The 18,180-nt window shown below is 45.3% G+C and overlaps 1 protein-coding gene across 3 annotated transcripts in view; it reads left to right on the plus strand.

The window, feature by feature from the left end:
- Positions 1-18,180, plus strand: part of Msra (methionine sulfoxide reductase A) — a 258,069-nt gene that overhangs the window by 100,696 nt on the left and 139,193 nt on the right. For all 3 annotated transcript variants that reach the window (XM_070016778.1, XM_070016780.1, XM_070016781.1), the window contains exon 3: positions 11,990-12,109. In XM_070016778.1, the coding sequence (XP_069872879.1) occupies positions 11,990-12,109 (120 nt within the window). The remainder of the gene's footprint in view (positions 1-11,989; positions 12,110-18,180) is intronic.

Genomic DNA, 18,180 nt, shown 5'->3' on the forward strand with positions numbered 1-18,180 from the left:
TTTTGCTGCCACGCTGTGCCTGTCTGTTTTAGGAAGCTTCTCTGTGGCTCCCGATATCTTAATGAAAATGACATCTGCTGGCAGTGGGCCGCTCTGACCTGCAGAGAGCCAGGCTGCGGCCTCCCACGCAGGGGCCGCTTCAGCCTGGAACTTCTGTTGTATCAAGGAGAAGGGATCATTTAATGCTAAAGCAGACACCTACTGAGAAGAATAGAAAGTGAAGGGCAGGGAATTCCAGGATAAAGCTGAGGAACCTGTGGCCTCATTTACAAAATAAAATACTTTAAAAAAGTGTAAAGTATAACTCTTGCACATAAGTTTATTGTCAGAACCAGGACACATTTGACACTGAAAAGTATGGCAAAGAAAACAAAACCTTGAAATGATGAGGTATATACTTGAAGGATGTCAGGCAACTGACACCTGCTTACTCAGGGCCTCATGCATGCGAGGCAAGCACCCTACCACTGAGCCACCTTCCCAGCCCCCGATCAATAATCATTGACTGAAGTAAAAATGAGGAAAAAATATGAATGTGTGAAACCTACGAATAAAGGAGCGGTGAGCAGTGGTGGGGCAGTTGACTCTGATTGCATCCACACTCACTTATGCCACCTTGGAAGACATGCTACGTTCTCTTAGAATGACGTCAGATCAAACCTGGCTCGTGGCACTTGAAAGAGGAATGCGCGTGGTCTGAGCACACACTTGGAATCTTCATGTTGCAATGTTATATGAGATAACAAACTCTCCATCAGCTCAGGTATTGAAGTGGTACAACAGCTATCCCTAATCCATGGGTAGTTGGGGCTAAATAGCTTTTAAGATCCTTTATTCTTGATTAATGAAATTTTTACCATGTTTCAGAATTTTAAATCTATTTTCTGTGTTTGTGAGAGAGGGGGGGAAAAGAGAGAGAGAAACAGAGACAGAGAGACAGAGAAACAGAGAGGAGAGAGAGAGAAAGAGAGAGAGAGAGAGAGAGAGAGGGTACATGCCAGTACTGAGGCTTGAACTCAGGGCTTTGCACTCTCACTGGCTTTTTCAATCAAGGTTCTACTGCTTGAGCTGCAGCTCTACTTCCATTAAACCTGTATTAAAAAAAAATTACTTCTGACTGAAATACTTTTATGCTTTTACTTAGAGACTCACCTCCAGGCTGTTTGGTGAGAAGTAAGGTGGGTGGGCAGAGTGTGAGCATTCAGAAATGGACACAGCAACAGCACCCCAGCCCCTTGGAGTTGTCCTGGGTGATCTGACACCCATACCCGACAGTGTCTGAAAAACCCATGTTCTGGGTCAGGCTCTCCTGGAGCCCTTTGGCCTGGGGCAGGAGGCAAGTGCCAGTCCAAAACAGCGGGGGACACACTGATGGTCTTGTCATGTGTGGCTGTTGGTGGCCCGGCCGAGCCTGCACAGATTGTTCCCAAGTAACCCAGGAAAAGGGCTGAGCACAGGGTAGGGGTGTGCAGTGGCCTATGGAGACCCAGGCACACACCCCACACTGGGGGACCCACCCCAGGCATGTACCCCAACTTGCGGGGAAGGGCTCATCTCCAGGAGCATGACATCACCCCGTCAGATAAGCCAATCACAATCCAGTCCCCGGACTTGAACTGGAGGTGGCTTTTGAAATGGCCCCAGCTATCTGTCAGCCAGCCAGGAAAGCAGGCTCAGAAGCAGCAGGCAATATGTCAGGCTTCAAAAGAAAATGCATTGGTGTCTCACTGGCTTGCAGCCATCATGCTGGTAAGTCATCGAATCCCAGGGTGGCCTATCTGCCCCTGAACCCGACTGGAAACCACCGAAGCTGCTCTGCGAACCATGGTGCGTCCACCGCACATTCCAGGACACAGGCCAGCAAGAGTGACTTTGAAATGTGTTTCTAATTAACCAGGCCATCCTCTTCCATAGCACGGCGAGTCGGCAGACTGTGACGGGGCAGAGTTCCCGCAGAAGAGGCCCTGGGGGGATAGAACAAGGCCTCCGCTCAGTGGGTTCCCCACCATCACGGGGCGGGGGGACCTGGGGGGCTGTAGTGAGGCCCTGGACAATGACTCGAGCACCAATGAGCCCTACCAGGCCCCACACTGCTCTTCAGCCCTGGGGTATTGGGGAGCAGCCCACCTTAGTTGAAAATTGATCTCACCTCATAGGGCCCATGTCCTGTTGTTAAATGGTTTGCTCAGCACTCTCTTCCTCTGGCCACCAATCAGCCAGGTGAAACCTGACACACACACACACACACACACACACACACACACACACACACACACACACACACACACACACACACACACACACACACACACACACGTACAGTATTCTGAATATCTCTCATGTATATAGATAGCTTCTTAAGTCAGATTTATGAACTAATACTTTCAACTGTTTGAATCAGGATACCAATGGAGTCCATACATTGCAATTAGTTGATATAAATATTTAGTCTCTTTTTAATGTATAAGCTCACCTCTTTCTCCCTCCGTGTGTTTCTCCATCTTGCTTACCTGAGTTTATTTGATCAAGAAATTAGATAATGTGTATTGCTTACCTCAGTCCAAATTGAATGCTCGTGTCCTTCTGTCCTCTGTATTTTCTACAATTGGGAGTTACAGGCCTGAACAGACCCTGGAAGTAGTGGTGTGCAGGCCACCAGGGAAGCTTTTAATATCAGCTCTTTCTCTGCTTGTAAGGTTAGCAGTCCAAACAAATCACTGACACAAGATGCAGTCAGCCCTCTGTGTCTGGGCTCCACATCAGCAGATTCAACCAACTGTGGAAAAAAGTATTTAAAAAAACGAATCTGCTAACCTGTAGACTTTTGCCTAAACAATACCTTATATCCATTACTTGTACAGTGTTTACACATAGTTGTACTTTATAATACCTAGTATTGTAATAGGTATTATGGGTAATCTAGAAGTGACTTAAAGTATACAGGGACACATGCATGGTTCTATGCAAATGTGCCATTTTGTGTCAGTGGCTTGTGCAACTTTAGGTTTTTGTGCCTATGGGGTTTGAGGAGGCCTAAGATCAATTCCACATGGAAACTGTTTTCTACTTCTAGTATTTCCCTTTATTTATGAGCTGGAATCTTCCTATTAAAAAATACTTCCCTTAACGATTTGGTTGCTGTGAGATCCAGGTTGATCAGGAAGCTGGGACAGATGCTTAGTTTTTCTGTGGCTGCCATTTTGTTCCCTCAGTCCGAACATTGGTTATATGAATATTCATGAGTCAGATGCATGTGTATATGTGCGGGTATTTGTGTATGTATATATATATGTGTGTGTGTGTATGTGTGCATACAGAGAGCTGTTTACGTCAAAAGCAGTTCACAAGTGATGGAAGCTTTTTAAATTTGACTAAATGATCACTTTTCCCTCAGACGTGACCAAAATTGTTGAGACTTAGAACCCTTTGATGAGCACAGGAAGTCACGGCAGCCAGCCGCCCCACCCAGCGTGCAAAGCAGAGCATCAGCACCACCTCAGTGCCTGGAACAGTTGCTCAGGCAACACTGGGTCCACCAAACATCCCTTCAGCTCGTTGCTCTCATCTTGTGTGCTGCGCCGTTCTTTTGATGAAGAAGGCACAGTGGCCTGGGCTGAGCATATGGTTCTGTTTTCCTACATGCCAGAAACATGAGCTGGGCTCCCGAACACTGGCGTGGCCTTTCAACCTGGAGCTGATGTGCAGGTCTGCAGTGATACATGACAAACAGCTAGGCAGCCGCACCAGCGGAATGGCAAACACCTTTTCAGTGCCTCTGCATACATACTCCATGACTGTATTGAAATGGATGTCCCTGGGTGTTTCTCCCATGGAGGGCATTGTCAGTGAACAGGCTGTGAAGCTCTAAAACAACTTCTAGCCAGCTGTCCTACTGTGTGTGATCTCCAAATTGTAAAGCATCTTCATGTGTATAATTTCGTTTGTTCTTGCTGTTACTCCGAGATGAGAGAACAGAGGTCAGAAAGATGCATTGGCGTTGCCAGCGTCAGGCATGAGCTAATGGGGAGATAGGCCCAATACCTAGATGATTTATTTGTTCATCAAAATTTTATTTATTGCTGGGCATTGGTGGCTCACGCCTGTCATCCTAGCTACCCAGGAGGCTGAGATCTGAGGATCATGGTTCGAAGCCAGCCTGGGAGGAAAGTCTATGAGACTCTTACCTCCAATTAACCACTAGAAAACTGGAAGTGGCACTGTGGCTCAAGTGGCAGAGCACTAGCCTTGAGCTGAAGAGCACAGAGACAGTGCCCAAGCCCAGAGGTCAAGCGCCATGACAACAACAACAACAACAAATATTGCATCAAGATACAATCATTAAAGAAATCTCTTCCTTCAAGGAGCTTACACTCTAGCATGGTAGAAAAGAAATTAAGATAGACATTGAGGCAGCTGGTATGTCAGATTGTAGTAAGGGTTAAATTAAAGCAGGAGAGGACACTAGGAAATGCCAGGCTGTGTGTATGTATGAACTGGTCATTGAACTGGTCATCTTTAAAGCAAAAAGGTAAAATAGGTCATCCGGAGGTCTGTGGGGAAGTGTCCCAGGCAGAAGGGGGAGAGCGAGGGCTAGGTGTCTGTGGCAGGGGCCTGCGGGCAGGAAGCTCCAGTGGTTGGAGTGCCATAGGCCTGGGAGGAAGAGATGTTGAGGGAGATGGAGCTTAGCCAGAGCGCGGGGGCCTCGTGGTTAATTGTGGGAATTCTGGCCTTTGTTTGGAATGCTACTTTAAGGGATTTTGGCAGAGGACTGACTCTCTCTGATATATTTTAACAGGCGTCACGGAGCTGCCATGTGGAGGACAGAATGTTCAGGGAGGAGGGAGGAGCTGCAGGAAGAGCTCTTCGGAAGGGGCTGTCACTCTGCCTTAACTGTCTACCTGTGTGTCCTTAGCTTTAGGAGGTTTTTAGCTCTCATTTTGAAGAATTTAAGTGTGCCTTTTAAATAACACATGAGCTTAGCTGTTATCGAAAAGTCAAAAGATGACAATTGTTGACGAGAATTCCTACTGTTGGTAGCCATGATGGAAAACAGTACAGAGGGAGGTTTCTCAAAAAAAAATGAAAAGTAGACTAACATTTTACCCAGCAATTAACAGCCAAAAGGAACAAAATCACTGTCTCCAAGTGCCTCCGCCTGCCCACGCCGTGCCCACGGCAGCCCAGACACAGACTCCAGCTAGACATCCGCCAGTGGACCAGGGGATAAAGAACCCTAGGCCATGGAATGCAAGGAAGCCCTGCGGGGATGGATTGGAAGCACAGTATGTCCAGTGGAAGAAGCCAGACACCAAAAGACAAATGCCACCGTGATCTTGTGGAGTCTAAAGTTGAAGTCAAGTGGAGAGTAGACCAAGGGATGCCAAGGGCGGGACCCAGTGTGAAAGGGAGTCTGGAGATAGTGGTAAAAGAGCCCAAATTTAACCAGACAGGACGAGCACATTCTGGAGGACTGTTACACAGCATGGAGACTGCCCTCCATCGACGGTAACTTCAAAATCACCGCAGGACAGTGGACATGTTAGTTAGCGTGGCCTAGTGATTCCATCATGTAAATGTCAATCAGACACAATGTGCACTGTAAACATATGTGATTTTTATTTTTCAGTTAAAAATAACAAAAAAGAGGATGGATACAACATTAGAAAACAAATGCAGCTCTTGTAGAGCAGCTGGGAACTGTCTGTGCCCTATGTAGCGATCAGCGGGGTGGACTGAGTCAAGCTCAAGGTGACTTTCAACTCCCCAAATGGAGCTAGGTCCAAGGAAGGCTGCAGTGTGAATTAAAGTAGAAGTCAGCGCTTAGGGCCGGTGAGGGCAATCCTCATGAAGCTACACACATCCTTTCACTCTTCTGCCCAGCCAAGCCATTGGGATTGAATTTCGAGTTTTTAATCTGATCAGTATTCAGTGTTTTTCTGAATTCTTTTGGATAGTTTTTAGTCTCATATTTGGGTTTTATTGCTACTGAGTTGCTCGTGTTCCTTAATTATTTTGGATATTAATCCCTTATCATAGGATGACTAGCTCAGAGATATTGTATCCTGTTGTACAGGTTGTTTCTTCACTGATTTGGCTGGATTGTTTCCTTTGTTGTTACAGAGAAGTTAGTTTGTTATCATTCCATTTTTTCCACCTTCATTGTCTTATAAAAAATAATCTTTCTTGCAACAGTACCCTGTTTTTCTCTGAGTAGAGTCGCAGCTCCCAGCCTTCCATTGTCTTCAATCCATTTGAACTGCATTTTCTATATGGCGATACCTAAGGGTCCAGTTTCACTTTTATTCATAGAGATTTCCAGTTTTTCCATCAGCATTTATTAAAGAGATTGTTTTTCCATTATACGTTCATGGTCTCTTTGTAAAAAAATCATTTGACTGTAAATATATGGATTGATGTCTGAGTTCTCTCTTGTCTTCCATTGGTCTATATGTTTGTTTTGATTCCAGTATTATGCTCTGTTGGTTAGTATAATTTGGTGGTATGTATATTTGTATTTGTAGCACATACATGCATGTACACACACATGTGCACACACACATGTGCACACACATTTTTCAGTTCTGGGAGTGTTGAATTCAAGGCTTCCTAGGCAAATGCTCTATCATTGAGCCTCACCCCTCCTCCCAGTCCTTCTGCTTTTTAGTTTGTTCTTCAGATAAGCTCTTGTACTTTTTCCTGACCTGCCCTCAGACCATGATCCTCCTTCCGCCACCTCCTGAGTAGCTGGAAGTATAGGCCTGCACCACCATTTTCATAGTGGGTATTGTGATGCCTCCAGCTTTCTTGTCCTTGTTGCCCAGGACTGGTTTGCCTATTAGAGGTCTTTTGTGGTTAAGGTAGTGTTGTTTTTTCTCCTTCCGTGGAGAATGCCATTGGCATTTTGATAGATCTTGTGTTGAATCTGTAGATTGTGCTGGGTAGCCTTAAAAAAAAGTAATTAATTCTCCCAGTTTGTGATCATGAGGTCTTTCCAGTTTTTGGTGTCCTCTTCTATTTTTTTTTTTAAATCAGTATAGTTTTATTGTAGAAATCAATTGCTTCCTTGGTTAAATTTATTTCTATTCTTTTGTAGCCTTTGTAAATAGGATTGCATTTTTATCTAGCTTATCACTAACATATAGAAATATTATATCTAGCTCATCACTGATGTATAGAAATATTACAGATTTCTGTATGCTGCTTTTATGTCCTGCAGCTTTACTGAACTTAATATTTATTGATATTTACCTATTGGATACCAAGTAGTGCTGGAAGATATTTCCAGTTGAGAAAATAGATGAGAACTACAAAAGTCAAAGAAGGAATGTTATATCCAAGCCAGGAAGAAATGAAGTCTAAGTGACGGTGTGGCACCCTAAGGGAGAAATGGGAAACCTGACATTCCTCAGACTCACTGGATGGGAGGCTCAGGGAAGAACCTAAATCATGTAGGCTGAGCGGTGTAGCTGCATCTGGGATGCGGTAACCAGGTTTGGATGGGCTAAGCGCGTGGAAGAGACCCATAGCTGTCCTTTTCATGCCCGTGTCTAGAGTGAAATGATGCCTCCAGGCTTCACAGTGGTGCTGCTTATTCTGATAAAAACTCTTAGCATCTTAACCAGCCTAGGGAGCTCTCCGGCTTGGACCTTAGTTTCACAACCTGTAATTGAAAGGCCTGGCTGTTCACCGACAATGCTGTGGCTTTCTCTTTCCCCCTGGGGAAGTGAGTGACCCAGGGGGACCCTAGTTTTCTTCTGAGATTTTACTGTTCTAGAGAAAGCTAAGAAGAGGAGCCTTGGGCTGCGGATTGCTTTGGGAACCTTTCAGGACAATTCTCCATCTGGGGCCCCTTTCCTACACCCATCTGCGTGACTCCCAAGGCCTTTGCTCAGCTGGAGCCTGGTCATGCTCCCAGCAGGGGCCACTTTTTGTCCCTAGTAAATATTAAAATGGAATTAACTATGGGTAAAGTGTTCCCTACAAGTAGAACTGGCCAAGAACATGCCAAGTTTTAAAAGTCTACCTAGTAGCGCCCCCTTGGGGAAGATGTTCCCGGAGCCTCAGCGATGGCTAGTATGGAACAATGTACCACCCTGTAGTGCTTCTTGGTCAATCTCCAGCTTGCCAGCTCAGCGCTCTCAGGCATTATGGCCGCTCTGAAGGGAAAGAACGGCTCCATGAGCACCAGCACGGAGCACTGCCACAGGGGACCTGATAGCTGGGATCGGGCTACGTGCTCAGTGGGAAGGCAGTGCACACAGGGTGGAAATGCCGGACACAGAGACACTCATCCCACGCCAGAAAGAGCATCATAGAATGACAATTTAATACCCAAGAATTGTTTACTTCTGGAATTTTCCATTTAGTGGTTTCTGGCCATGATTTTTTTTTTTTTTGAGGGGGCGTGTGGTCAGTCATGGGGTTTGAATTCAGGACCTGGACTCTGTCCCTGAGCTCTTTTTGCTCACAGCTAGCACTCTACCACTTTGAGGCGCAGCGCCATTTCTGGTGGTTAAATGGAAATAGGAGTCTCACAGATTTTCCTTCCCCGGGCTGGCTTTGAACCACTATCCTCAGATCTCAGCCTCCTGAGAAGCTCGGATAATAGATGTAAGCCACCAGTGCCCAGCTCTGGTCATGATTTTTTTTTTTTTTTTTTTTTGTCGGTCGTGGGGCTTGAACTCTGGGCCTGGGCGCTGTCCCTCAGCTCTTCAGCTCAAGGCTAGCACTCTACCACTTGAGCTACAGCGCCACTTCCGGTTTTCTGGTGGTTTATTGGAGATAGGAGTCTCACGGTCTCTCCTGCCCGGGCTGGCTTTGAACCGTGATCCTCAGATCTCAGCCTCCTGAGTAGCTAGGATTACAGGCGTGAGCCACCAGCGCCCGGCATGATTTTTTTTTTTTATAAGAAACTGAAACTCCAGAAAGTGAGACTTTAGATAAGTAGCAGATTGTAAAAGGGAAGCACATTGTGCTGACGGGGAGGGCCTGGCTCATCTGTGGTGGTTTGTCTGAGCTTGTAGGCAGGGTAGACTAGCTGCTCAAAGAGCCTCCCATGGCCCTTGTCTGTGGTGCCCTCAGAGTGTGGTACTTGTTGGTACTATCACTGTAAAAGAGAAATACTTCATTCAAGGAACCCCAGAGATTTCTGACCTTTGGGAGGGGGGCAAGAGGGGGTTTAGGCTGCTACGGTGGCTGTTAGCCCCTGGTGGCTGTTAACATTCAGCCTTGCTGCTCTGCTTTTCCTTGTCTTTCCTTCATCCTAGGGAAGGCAGTGAAGTAAAAATTAATAGCAAACCATAGCTAAGATCTGGAACCAACCCAGATGCCCCTCAGTAGATGAATGGATCAAGAAAATGTGGTATATATACACAATGGAATTCTATGCCTCCATCAGAAAGAAGGACATTTCCCCATTTGTTAGGAAATGGAAAGGTTTGGAAAAAATTATATTAAGTGAAGTAAGCCAGGCCCAAAGAAACATAGGTCCCATGGTTTCCCTTATTTGCAATATCTAGTATAGGTATGAGTCAAGCGGAAAAGGTCAGATAATGTGATGTTAGGAAAACGAACCCTTAAATATGTATTTTAATGTTTTCGTTTCTTTCATGCATGTGTTTCTAACGCATTTACAAGATTATTTCTGTTGCTTTGTATGTCCCTCCCCCACAGTGTAACCCCCGCTTTCACTATATTTGATGTCAGTATAACATGTGGAGGAGATGGGGACAAACAAGTCGTTTAAGGATTCAGGTGGACCTATTGCAACAATGAGAAGTACAAAATGTCATGTCAAAACCAGCTTTACAATGTCGGTGTGGGGGGGGGGGAGGGGGGTATGATTGGGTGGGGGGGAGGGGGGAGGCTGGGAAGGGAGGTGAAGGGTAAACAAAGGAGGAGGCTGCAATGCTTGGTAAGAAATGTATGCATTATCCTGCCCATGTAATTGTAACTCCTCTGTACAGTATGTTCTCAAATAAAATAAAATAAAATTAGAAAAAAAAGAAATATGGGATACTCAATTTTCATAGATACTCAGTAAATATATTTACCAACAACAAACAATTCGCTTCTAAACAGAGACAATGATATAGCAAGGTTCAACTCAAGTAAGACAGATACTTATATTGTTTTGAAGTTTTGCTTTGTTTAAAAATATACATTGTTTCAGGTGAAAAGGAATAGGAATCGATTACAGAAATGTTTGAAAAATGAAAAAGTATTCTAGACACTGAGACAACTGTGCTTATAACTTTAATATATTTTCTTCTACTCTATTTTGATGTGAATATTTCTTTGTAGTTAGAATAATCATTGTATTATGTATTTTTCTTTTTTTAATTTAGTCTTGGGTCATTAAGATATAGTCATATACATGTTCCAGGTTACCATGTTAACACCACAGTAATGTTTTTTATTGCACTGAATCACATTTTTGCTCTTTATATTTTTCAATTATGAACCTATTTTTGGTAAGTGTATTTTCCATTATACTTGATTAAAAAGAAATTTTCTGTATAATGGGTAGATTCATATACCTCATTTTTGGTTATGGTTTTAAAGTAGAATAGAAACAAATATTGATAATGTCCACAAAGTAAATCTTCATGTAGCTTTATCATTAGATTCAGTAAATCTAGTGATCATAGGAAGTAGGAGGCCTAGTTATGCACGACCTGGTAAAGTCATGTAAAACTGGACTGAGGCAGTAATCTTACTTATAGAAATGGCCACAGGATAGCAAGTTATTCTACAGGTTATGAACTTATGGTAGAAAATGGAGGTCCTGTATTTGGAGACTGAAATGCAACAGACATTTCCAGTGTGTCTATATGTGTGTGTGTGTGTGTGTGTGTGTATGGGCATTCATGGGAGATAGATCTTGATGCTCATCGAATAGTGAAAGTGATCCAGTTACACTCAACATGGTGTGTGCTAAGTTGGTTGTTTTCTGTTATTCCCTGCCTCCCCTCCCTCCTTCCTTACACCCATTTCATTGATTCATTCAATACTAGGATTCAGGAGAACATACTTTAGGGTGATAGTGATTTAGCTCATTCAGATTCATAGGGACACAAATAAAATTTTGAAGCTGAATCTGTATGGGAAATGTCCACTGGGAATAAAACATCAATCTATAATTTTTTTTTTTTTTTTTTTTTTGTCGGTTGTGGGGCTTGAACTCTGGTCCTGGGCGCTGTCCCTCAGCTCTTCAGCTCAAGGCGAGCGCTCTACCACTTGAGCTACAGCGCCACTTCTGGTTTTTCTGGTGGTTTATTGGAGATAGGAGTCTCACGGTCTCTCCTGCCCGGGCTGGCTTTGAACCGCGATCCTCAGATCTCAGCCTCCTGAGTAGCTGGGATTACAGGCGTGAGCCACCAGGGCCCTGCAAAAGAGGATTTTGTTTTGGTTTTTATTTTGGGTCCCGGCGTGGGCCTGAACTCTGAGCCTGGGCGCTGCCCCTCAGCTCTTCAGCTCAAGGCTAGCGCTCTACCACCTGAGCCACAGCACCACTTCCGGCTTGTTTTTTTGCTTTTGGGTGCTGAGGAATCAAACCCAGGGCCTCAAGCATGCAAGGCAAGCGCTTTACCACTGAGCCACCTTCCCAGCCTCAATCTATAATTTTGAAGTCTCTCCATTCATCTTAGAAAAGCTTAGAAAGCTTATCATCAAATGCATTTCTTTTCACTGAAGTTATGAATTGAGTGTGAAAATATCCATGAAATAGTTATCCTCTTATTGTGTTACTGGGAAAGCTGGGATTTGTTAGTTCCACTAAATGGGGGGGGGTATCAATGTTTGCATACAATGAAAATGAAGTTTTCACATTTCAATGAAAACAAAGTTTCACGTTTCTCAAACTCTCCTTTGCCAGAAAGTAGCAGTCGTCTGTGATGTCTGGGTGATGGCAGCCCCTCTGGACCTAGCTAACGGCACTGCAAGCACCGTGTCTACTTTGCCGTGGATAACTGGCTTTTATTTTTTGCAGGAATGGGCTGCTTCTGGGGGGCTGAAAGGAAATTCTGGACCTTGAAAGGCGTGTATTCGACCCAAGTGGGCTTTGCAGGAGGCTACACCACCAATCCTACTTACAAAGAAGTCTGCTCAGGTAGGAGAGATCTCCATCCTACCATTGTGGGACGCAAGGCACAGAGGTGCTGCTGTTGGGCACCAGGATCCTGAAAACGGAAATACGTTTGTTAAGCACGTTCCTCTGTCTTCTCTTGGCTGTTTCTGAAAATGTTTGCCCCTTGTTTGCCTCTGACTTGATTGATTGATTGATTGATTGATTGTGCCAGTTCTGGAACTTGAACTCAGGACCCAGGCACTGTCCTTTAGCTTTTTCACTCAAGACGAAGCATTCTTGAGCTCACAAATTCTCACAGCTCAAGAACGTAGCTCAAGTCCACGTCTCACTTTTTCATGGTTATATAAAGATGAGAGTCCCATGGACTTTCCTGCCTGAGCTGGCTTTGAACTGTGATCCTTGGATGTCAGCCTCCAGAGTAGCTAGGACTACATGTGTGAGCCCCTGGCGCCAGGCTCTCACTTTATATTTTGGGAAATAATGAATATGGCTTGTATCAGTTAGCTTTTGCTGTGGAACAACTAATCCAAAACTTAAAGCAGTCATATTTTTGGCTCAGTTGACGAGGTAGGCGGAGCTTTGCTTGGAGTTCCTCCGCAGGTCCTGCATAGCCTCACATGTGGCCGCCACCCCTGGGGAAATGCCTAGGGCCCGTCGTCCATCACAGAGGTCTTACTTTACTCCTATGTCTGCAGTTGGTGAGGAGTGGTGGTTAGTGCTCTCTGGCCACTGGGAATGGGGATAATAGATGTACTGACCTGGGCTAATGGTGAGGTGCATCCAAGAAGCCAGGAGTTGCAAGAGATAACTTGCTTTACCTTTGTCCCATTGGCCAAAGCAAGTCATATGGTCTTGCCCAGAGACAGAATGAGGGTTACCCCTCCCTCCCCAAGAGACATGGAGGAGGTGTGAAGACCCCGTGTACTAAGCATCTCATGTCGCAGGTCTGTTTGTTAGAGAGGAAGATGAAAAGATGTGCTACAATGCAGAGACTGGCCACTGTCCACCCACAGTGGGGAGGTCACACCTATGTCCTCCAACCCCTGTAAATGAAGTTTTGCTGAAATGCAGCTGCGCCATTCTGTTTCGTTCATTACCCATTGCTTACCAACACCTCATGCCCCAACCATAGGCTGGGAGGTTGCATCGGAGGCTAGACGGGCCGCAAGCCACAAATACTACCTGCCCATTACAGAAACTGTGCTAACTGCTGTGACGGACAGAGTAACATTCTAGCTAAAATGCCCAGATTCCTGTCATAAGAATTCCCTCACGTTGCTGCCAGCTCATGTCAGCTCAGATTCATATCGTGGGCTTTCTGATTTATTTTGGGTTTGGGTGATACGGGGTTTGAACTCAGACCTTGTACTTGCTAGGCTGGCACTTTACTACTTTAGCCATGTCTCCAGCTCTGCCTTGGATTCTGGAGATGGAGTCTAGCAAACTTTTCTTCCTTAGCTGGTGTTAAGCTTTGATCTTCCAGATATCAACCTCCTGAGTAGCTAGGATTACAGGTTTGAGCTGCTGGCTCCCGGCAGGGCTCATTCCTTTCCCTCTCTCCCTCCCTCCCTCCCTCCCTCCCTTCTTTCCCTTCCCTTTCCCTCCCTCCCTCCCTCCTCCCTCCCTTCCTTCCTTCCTTCCTTCCCATCATGGGGCTTGAACTCTGGGCCCGGGTACTGTCTTTGAGCTCTTCAGCTCAAGGCAAGGATTCTACCACTTTGAGCCATAGTACCACTTCCGGTTTCTCTGGTGGTTTATTGGAGATAAGGGTCTCACGGACTTTCCTGCCCAGGCTGGCTTTGAGCCACGAACCTCAGATCGCAGCATCCTGAGTAGCTAGGATTACAGGCATGAGCCACGGTGTCCTACAGAGCTCATTTCTTTTTTTCTTTTTCTTTTTTTCTTTTTTTTTTTTTTTTTGGGTCTGGTCGTGAAGCCTGAACTCTGGGCCTGGGCGCTGTCCCTCAGACCACATGAACCACATCGCCACTTCTGGCTTTTTTCTTTTTGCTTATGTGGTGCTGAGGAATTGAACCCAGGGCCTCATGCGTACAAGGCAAGTGCTTTACCACTGAGCCACCTTCCCAGCCCCCAGAGCTCATTTCTTAACAGAATATTTTGTTACCATCTTAAGAGGTCTTAAAGACCAATTAGGGAGGTCTACGGAGACCTTCACTCTGCTACATTGACACAAATGATCTTTAAAAGTATGTGAACAGTTAATGAAGGTTTGAAGGCTGGGCATGGTGGTGTGTACCTATATTTCCTGTACTTGAAAGCGGATGTAGGATTGTGAGTTTGAAGCTATCCTGAGCTACATACATAGTGAGTTCTAACCCAGATAGAAGAGCCTATCACAGAACGAACAGACAAAAACCAGAACAAAACAAGAATTATAAGAAGGCACTGGGGGAGTAATTGGGGAGATCCTTTCTGCTGGCTCAGAAGACACTGGGAATGCTGGGGTGGGGGAGGGGCAGCTGAATAATGAGCATTTGCTATCAAGTGAATTCTGATTTTGAAATAAAACATCACTGTGGAGCAATGAAAGTACTATTAAAAAAATAGGTGCATTCGCGTTTTTCTTGCCTCCAGAGAAGTGAAATACTCTGATATTGAAAATGAGAACCATCGATAAATAGTTATTAATCTGTAATTTTTGCTCTGTTTCATAATTAAACAAATGCTGTGTGGAGCTATAAATAGATTGAGATGAACCCCAGAGATTGCCCAGGTGTGTGCTCTCAAGTCTTAGGAATAGAAATGAATAGATTTTCTATCTGTAACTCTAGACTTGCCTTAATGGACCCTTAAGAGAAAAGGTTTCTAAGAAAACCTCCAGCCTAGGAAAAATTATGTTAAGTGAAGTAAGTCAGGCTCGCAGTGGCAAAGGATTCATGTTTTTTTTTCTCTCTCATATGTGGATATTATATCTAAATTTAAAAAATGTATGTAAACATATACAGGACCATATACATATATATGTGTATACATATACACACACAAACATTTTAACTAAAGTATGGTATATGAAGAGGAGGATTTGAGTGGTATAAGCCCTTTGAACAATCAACTTACAGTTTAACAAAACAAATACCAGGAAGCTGGTGCTTGTGTTGTTGGGAGAGGGGTGAGGTCAGGGGAGGGGCAGGCGATGGAGAGAGGAAGGAGGGGAATGCTGTCATAATATTCAGTGTAGATATGTGAAATGGGACCAGATAAATTGAGGGGACGGGTGGGGTTGGGAAAAATGAGGAAGAAATACAAAATTGCTGACATTGATCAAGATGCGTTGTATTCACAAACTCATGTTGAATTGAAACACTTTTGTGCAAGTAATTCAAGATAATAATAATAATAGTAATAATCAGCCTCCAGCTACAAAATGATCATGACTAAATGTGTTTGCTCAGAATCCTTCCCATTCATCCTTGCCCTTGAAGGCGTGTCTTTCCTTCTCCCCTACTGTCCCACAAGGCAGTTCACTTTCTCTTTTATAGGTGCGCCGAGGTTCCTGGAGTGCCAGCCACTAACCCTGGTATTCTAGTGTTGTTAAGGAACAAGAGTCACTGCCTCTGACACATTCAGCACAGAGCTGTGTCCCTCCATCCCTGCCTGTACCGCCCAGCTCCCTCCTCATCCATTCCCACTTCCTCGGTGTGCTTTTAGAGGATCACTCTAAGGGAAGAGCAAAGGAATTTGTTTCATCATTCTAATGTTTAGAGAGAAAGAGAACCAAACCATTTAAGATGCAGTTTGTGCAGAGATTTACAGCAACGAGTGAATACAGAAACCACAGGGCTGTTAAGGAACTCTCCATTTAATCCCAGCACTCCTGCTATCTTGGTGGTTCTCAGGAAAGCATGGTTGTCATGGAAACTGGTTCCTGATTGGAAAGAGATAGTCACTGCTTCTAATCTGGACTTGGAAAAAGAAGTGATTTCTTTACCCAGGCTTTTGTTGCCGCTGCTGTTCTGATCATAAGAGGGGAAAACAAAGAGGCAGAGGTGCTGTAGTAAGAAGGTCCTCCATCACAAGAGTGGTGGAGCCTCAGATCCTTGGGAAGAGCAGGGAGGGAGCAAACAGGTCCCCCAGCAGGCGTTGTCATGGTAACTGGCCATGTTGGTGGACCTCCCCTCCAAAGATTGTCCCCACTCTCCTTCCCCCCCCCCCCCCATTGCCACAGAAGGGTCTGACTGGAGAGAAAACCAAAACAAATCACTAAGCTCTACCAAAAGGAATAGTAAGTGTTTTGGTGTGATAGCAGTATTCGTCTGTACTCTACTATTGCACTGATTTTTACAATTTCTACATTTGATCTTAACCAACAGGTCAAGGAGCAGCCAGTTTCAAAATTTCTTAATTGTTTGCAGCTAAGCCTAGTAAACTGTGATGGCAGGCTGTGAGTTTTTGTTTTGTCAGTTTTGGGGCTTACACTCAGGGCCTGGGCGCTGTCCCTGAACTCATTTTGCTCAAGGCTAGCTCTCTACCACATTGAGCCACAGTATCACTTCTGGTTTTCTAGTGGTTAATTGGAGATAAGAGTCTCACAGAATTTTCCTGTCCAGGCTGGCTTTGAACTGCAATCCTCAGATCTCAGCCTCTGGGTATCTAGGATTACAGGTGTGACCTACTGGCGCCTGGCTGAGTATTTTGCAAAGGTGTTTAAGAAGATACACGAGGGCCTACATGGTGTTCAGTCCCCCTCCCTCGTGCAGCGGTGCACTTGAGCTTCAGGTATGGTAGCTTCCCGGAGCAGAGATCATCCGTTCCTGAGCCCTCTAGGCTCGCTCACTGCGCACCCCCCTCAGCAGTACTTCCACCAGCCCGAGGGTCCCCACACACACATCCGCGCCACAAGCCAAGGAGCCGCCAGCTGCCCTTTGTCATGCTACCCTGCTAGTGGGGACACATTGCCTTGGCAGGGGACACATGGGTGACAATATGTGTGACTGTGTGTGTGTGTGTGTGTGTGGTGTGTGTGTGTGTGTGTGTGTGTGTAAGCAGGGTGTATCCAGAGAAGCTGTATTTTCATGCCTCATGGTGCTTGGGTAGAGGTTGATGGCCAGTGACTAAAACATAATCCATACCAGATCTGTGTGATCAGACACATAAAAAAGATAGACAGTATGGGAGGAGGTGACCCCGGCACCAATGCATGGATCAAGCTGTCCACGGCATCTGAGCAGGACGCTTGGGAAAGGACTCCCTGATGAGTCTACGGCCAGCTGAGCCAGGCCCAGCCCCCATGTGCGGCTTGAACCTGGTGACATACAAGGTAAGCATTTGGAATAATGTGGCCCGTTGGGAAAGGTGGGAGGAAGGTGCCCGTGCCAGGGACACACAGGTACCTGGAAAAGAAGTGAGCTCAGATCTGTAGGCGCAGGAGCACCTGGTGGCGAGCCCCAACACAAGAGGACAGATGAGCAGTCACCTCAAAGGGAGCTGCTCATGAGTAGGGAGGGTAGGCACCCCCTGTGGTGCTCTGGGTGGACGCACTGCACCCCCTACCGTGCAGCGTAAAATAATAGCACAACCTGTTCTGACCCATGCTCTGTAGCGCCTTCTCCTGTCCTCCTGTGGAGAGTGTGTACTAGGAGAGAATACACTGAGACTTGTCTTTTGGGCAGGCAGTCTTAATTCTCATTTCAAATCCAATAAAATGCTACTCTGAGATGTATATCTCAGTGTATTGTGAGTGTAGGCTGCCTGGGTCATTCTCTCTAAATTGGATTAACCTGGGATAGAATTAAATGACGGAAATGGAGTTTGGGCCTTCAGACCTGACAGCCAGAAGCCAGACCTCTGTGATTTTCCAAAGATGGTGATTGTCTCTGTGCGTTCCCCAGAGATTCCTGTCCCTCACATTCCCCATTCCTAGGCATAATTTCATTTAAACCCAATTATTTATTTATCTCCTTAATTGCAAATCTGTGTTAAAAATGACGCTCTTCAGTCATGTTCTGGTAGCTCATATCTGTAATTGTAGCTACTCAGGAGTTTGAGGTCTGAGGATGGCGATCTGAAGTCAGCCTTGGCAAGGAAGTCCACGAGACTCTTACCTCCAATTAGCTAACAAAAAGCCAGAAGTA

Source organism: Dipodomys merriami, unplaced genomic scaffold (genome assembly GCF_024711535.1).
Source record: "Dipodomys merriami isolate MVZ:Mamm:240054 unplaced genomic scaffold, mDipMer1.0.p SCAF_12, whole genome shotgun sequence".
NCBI classification, from domain to species: domain Eukaryota; kingdom Metazoa; phylum Chordata; class Mammalia; order Rodentia; family Heteromyidae; genus Dipodomys; species Dipodomys merriami.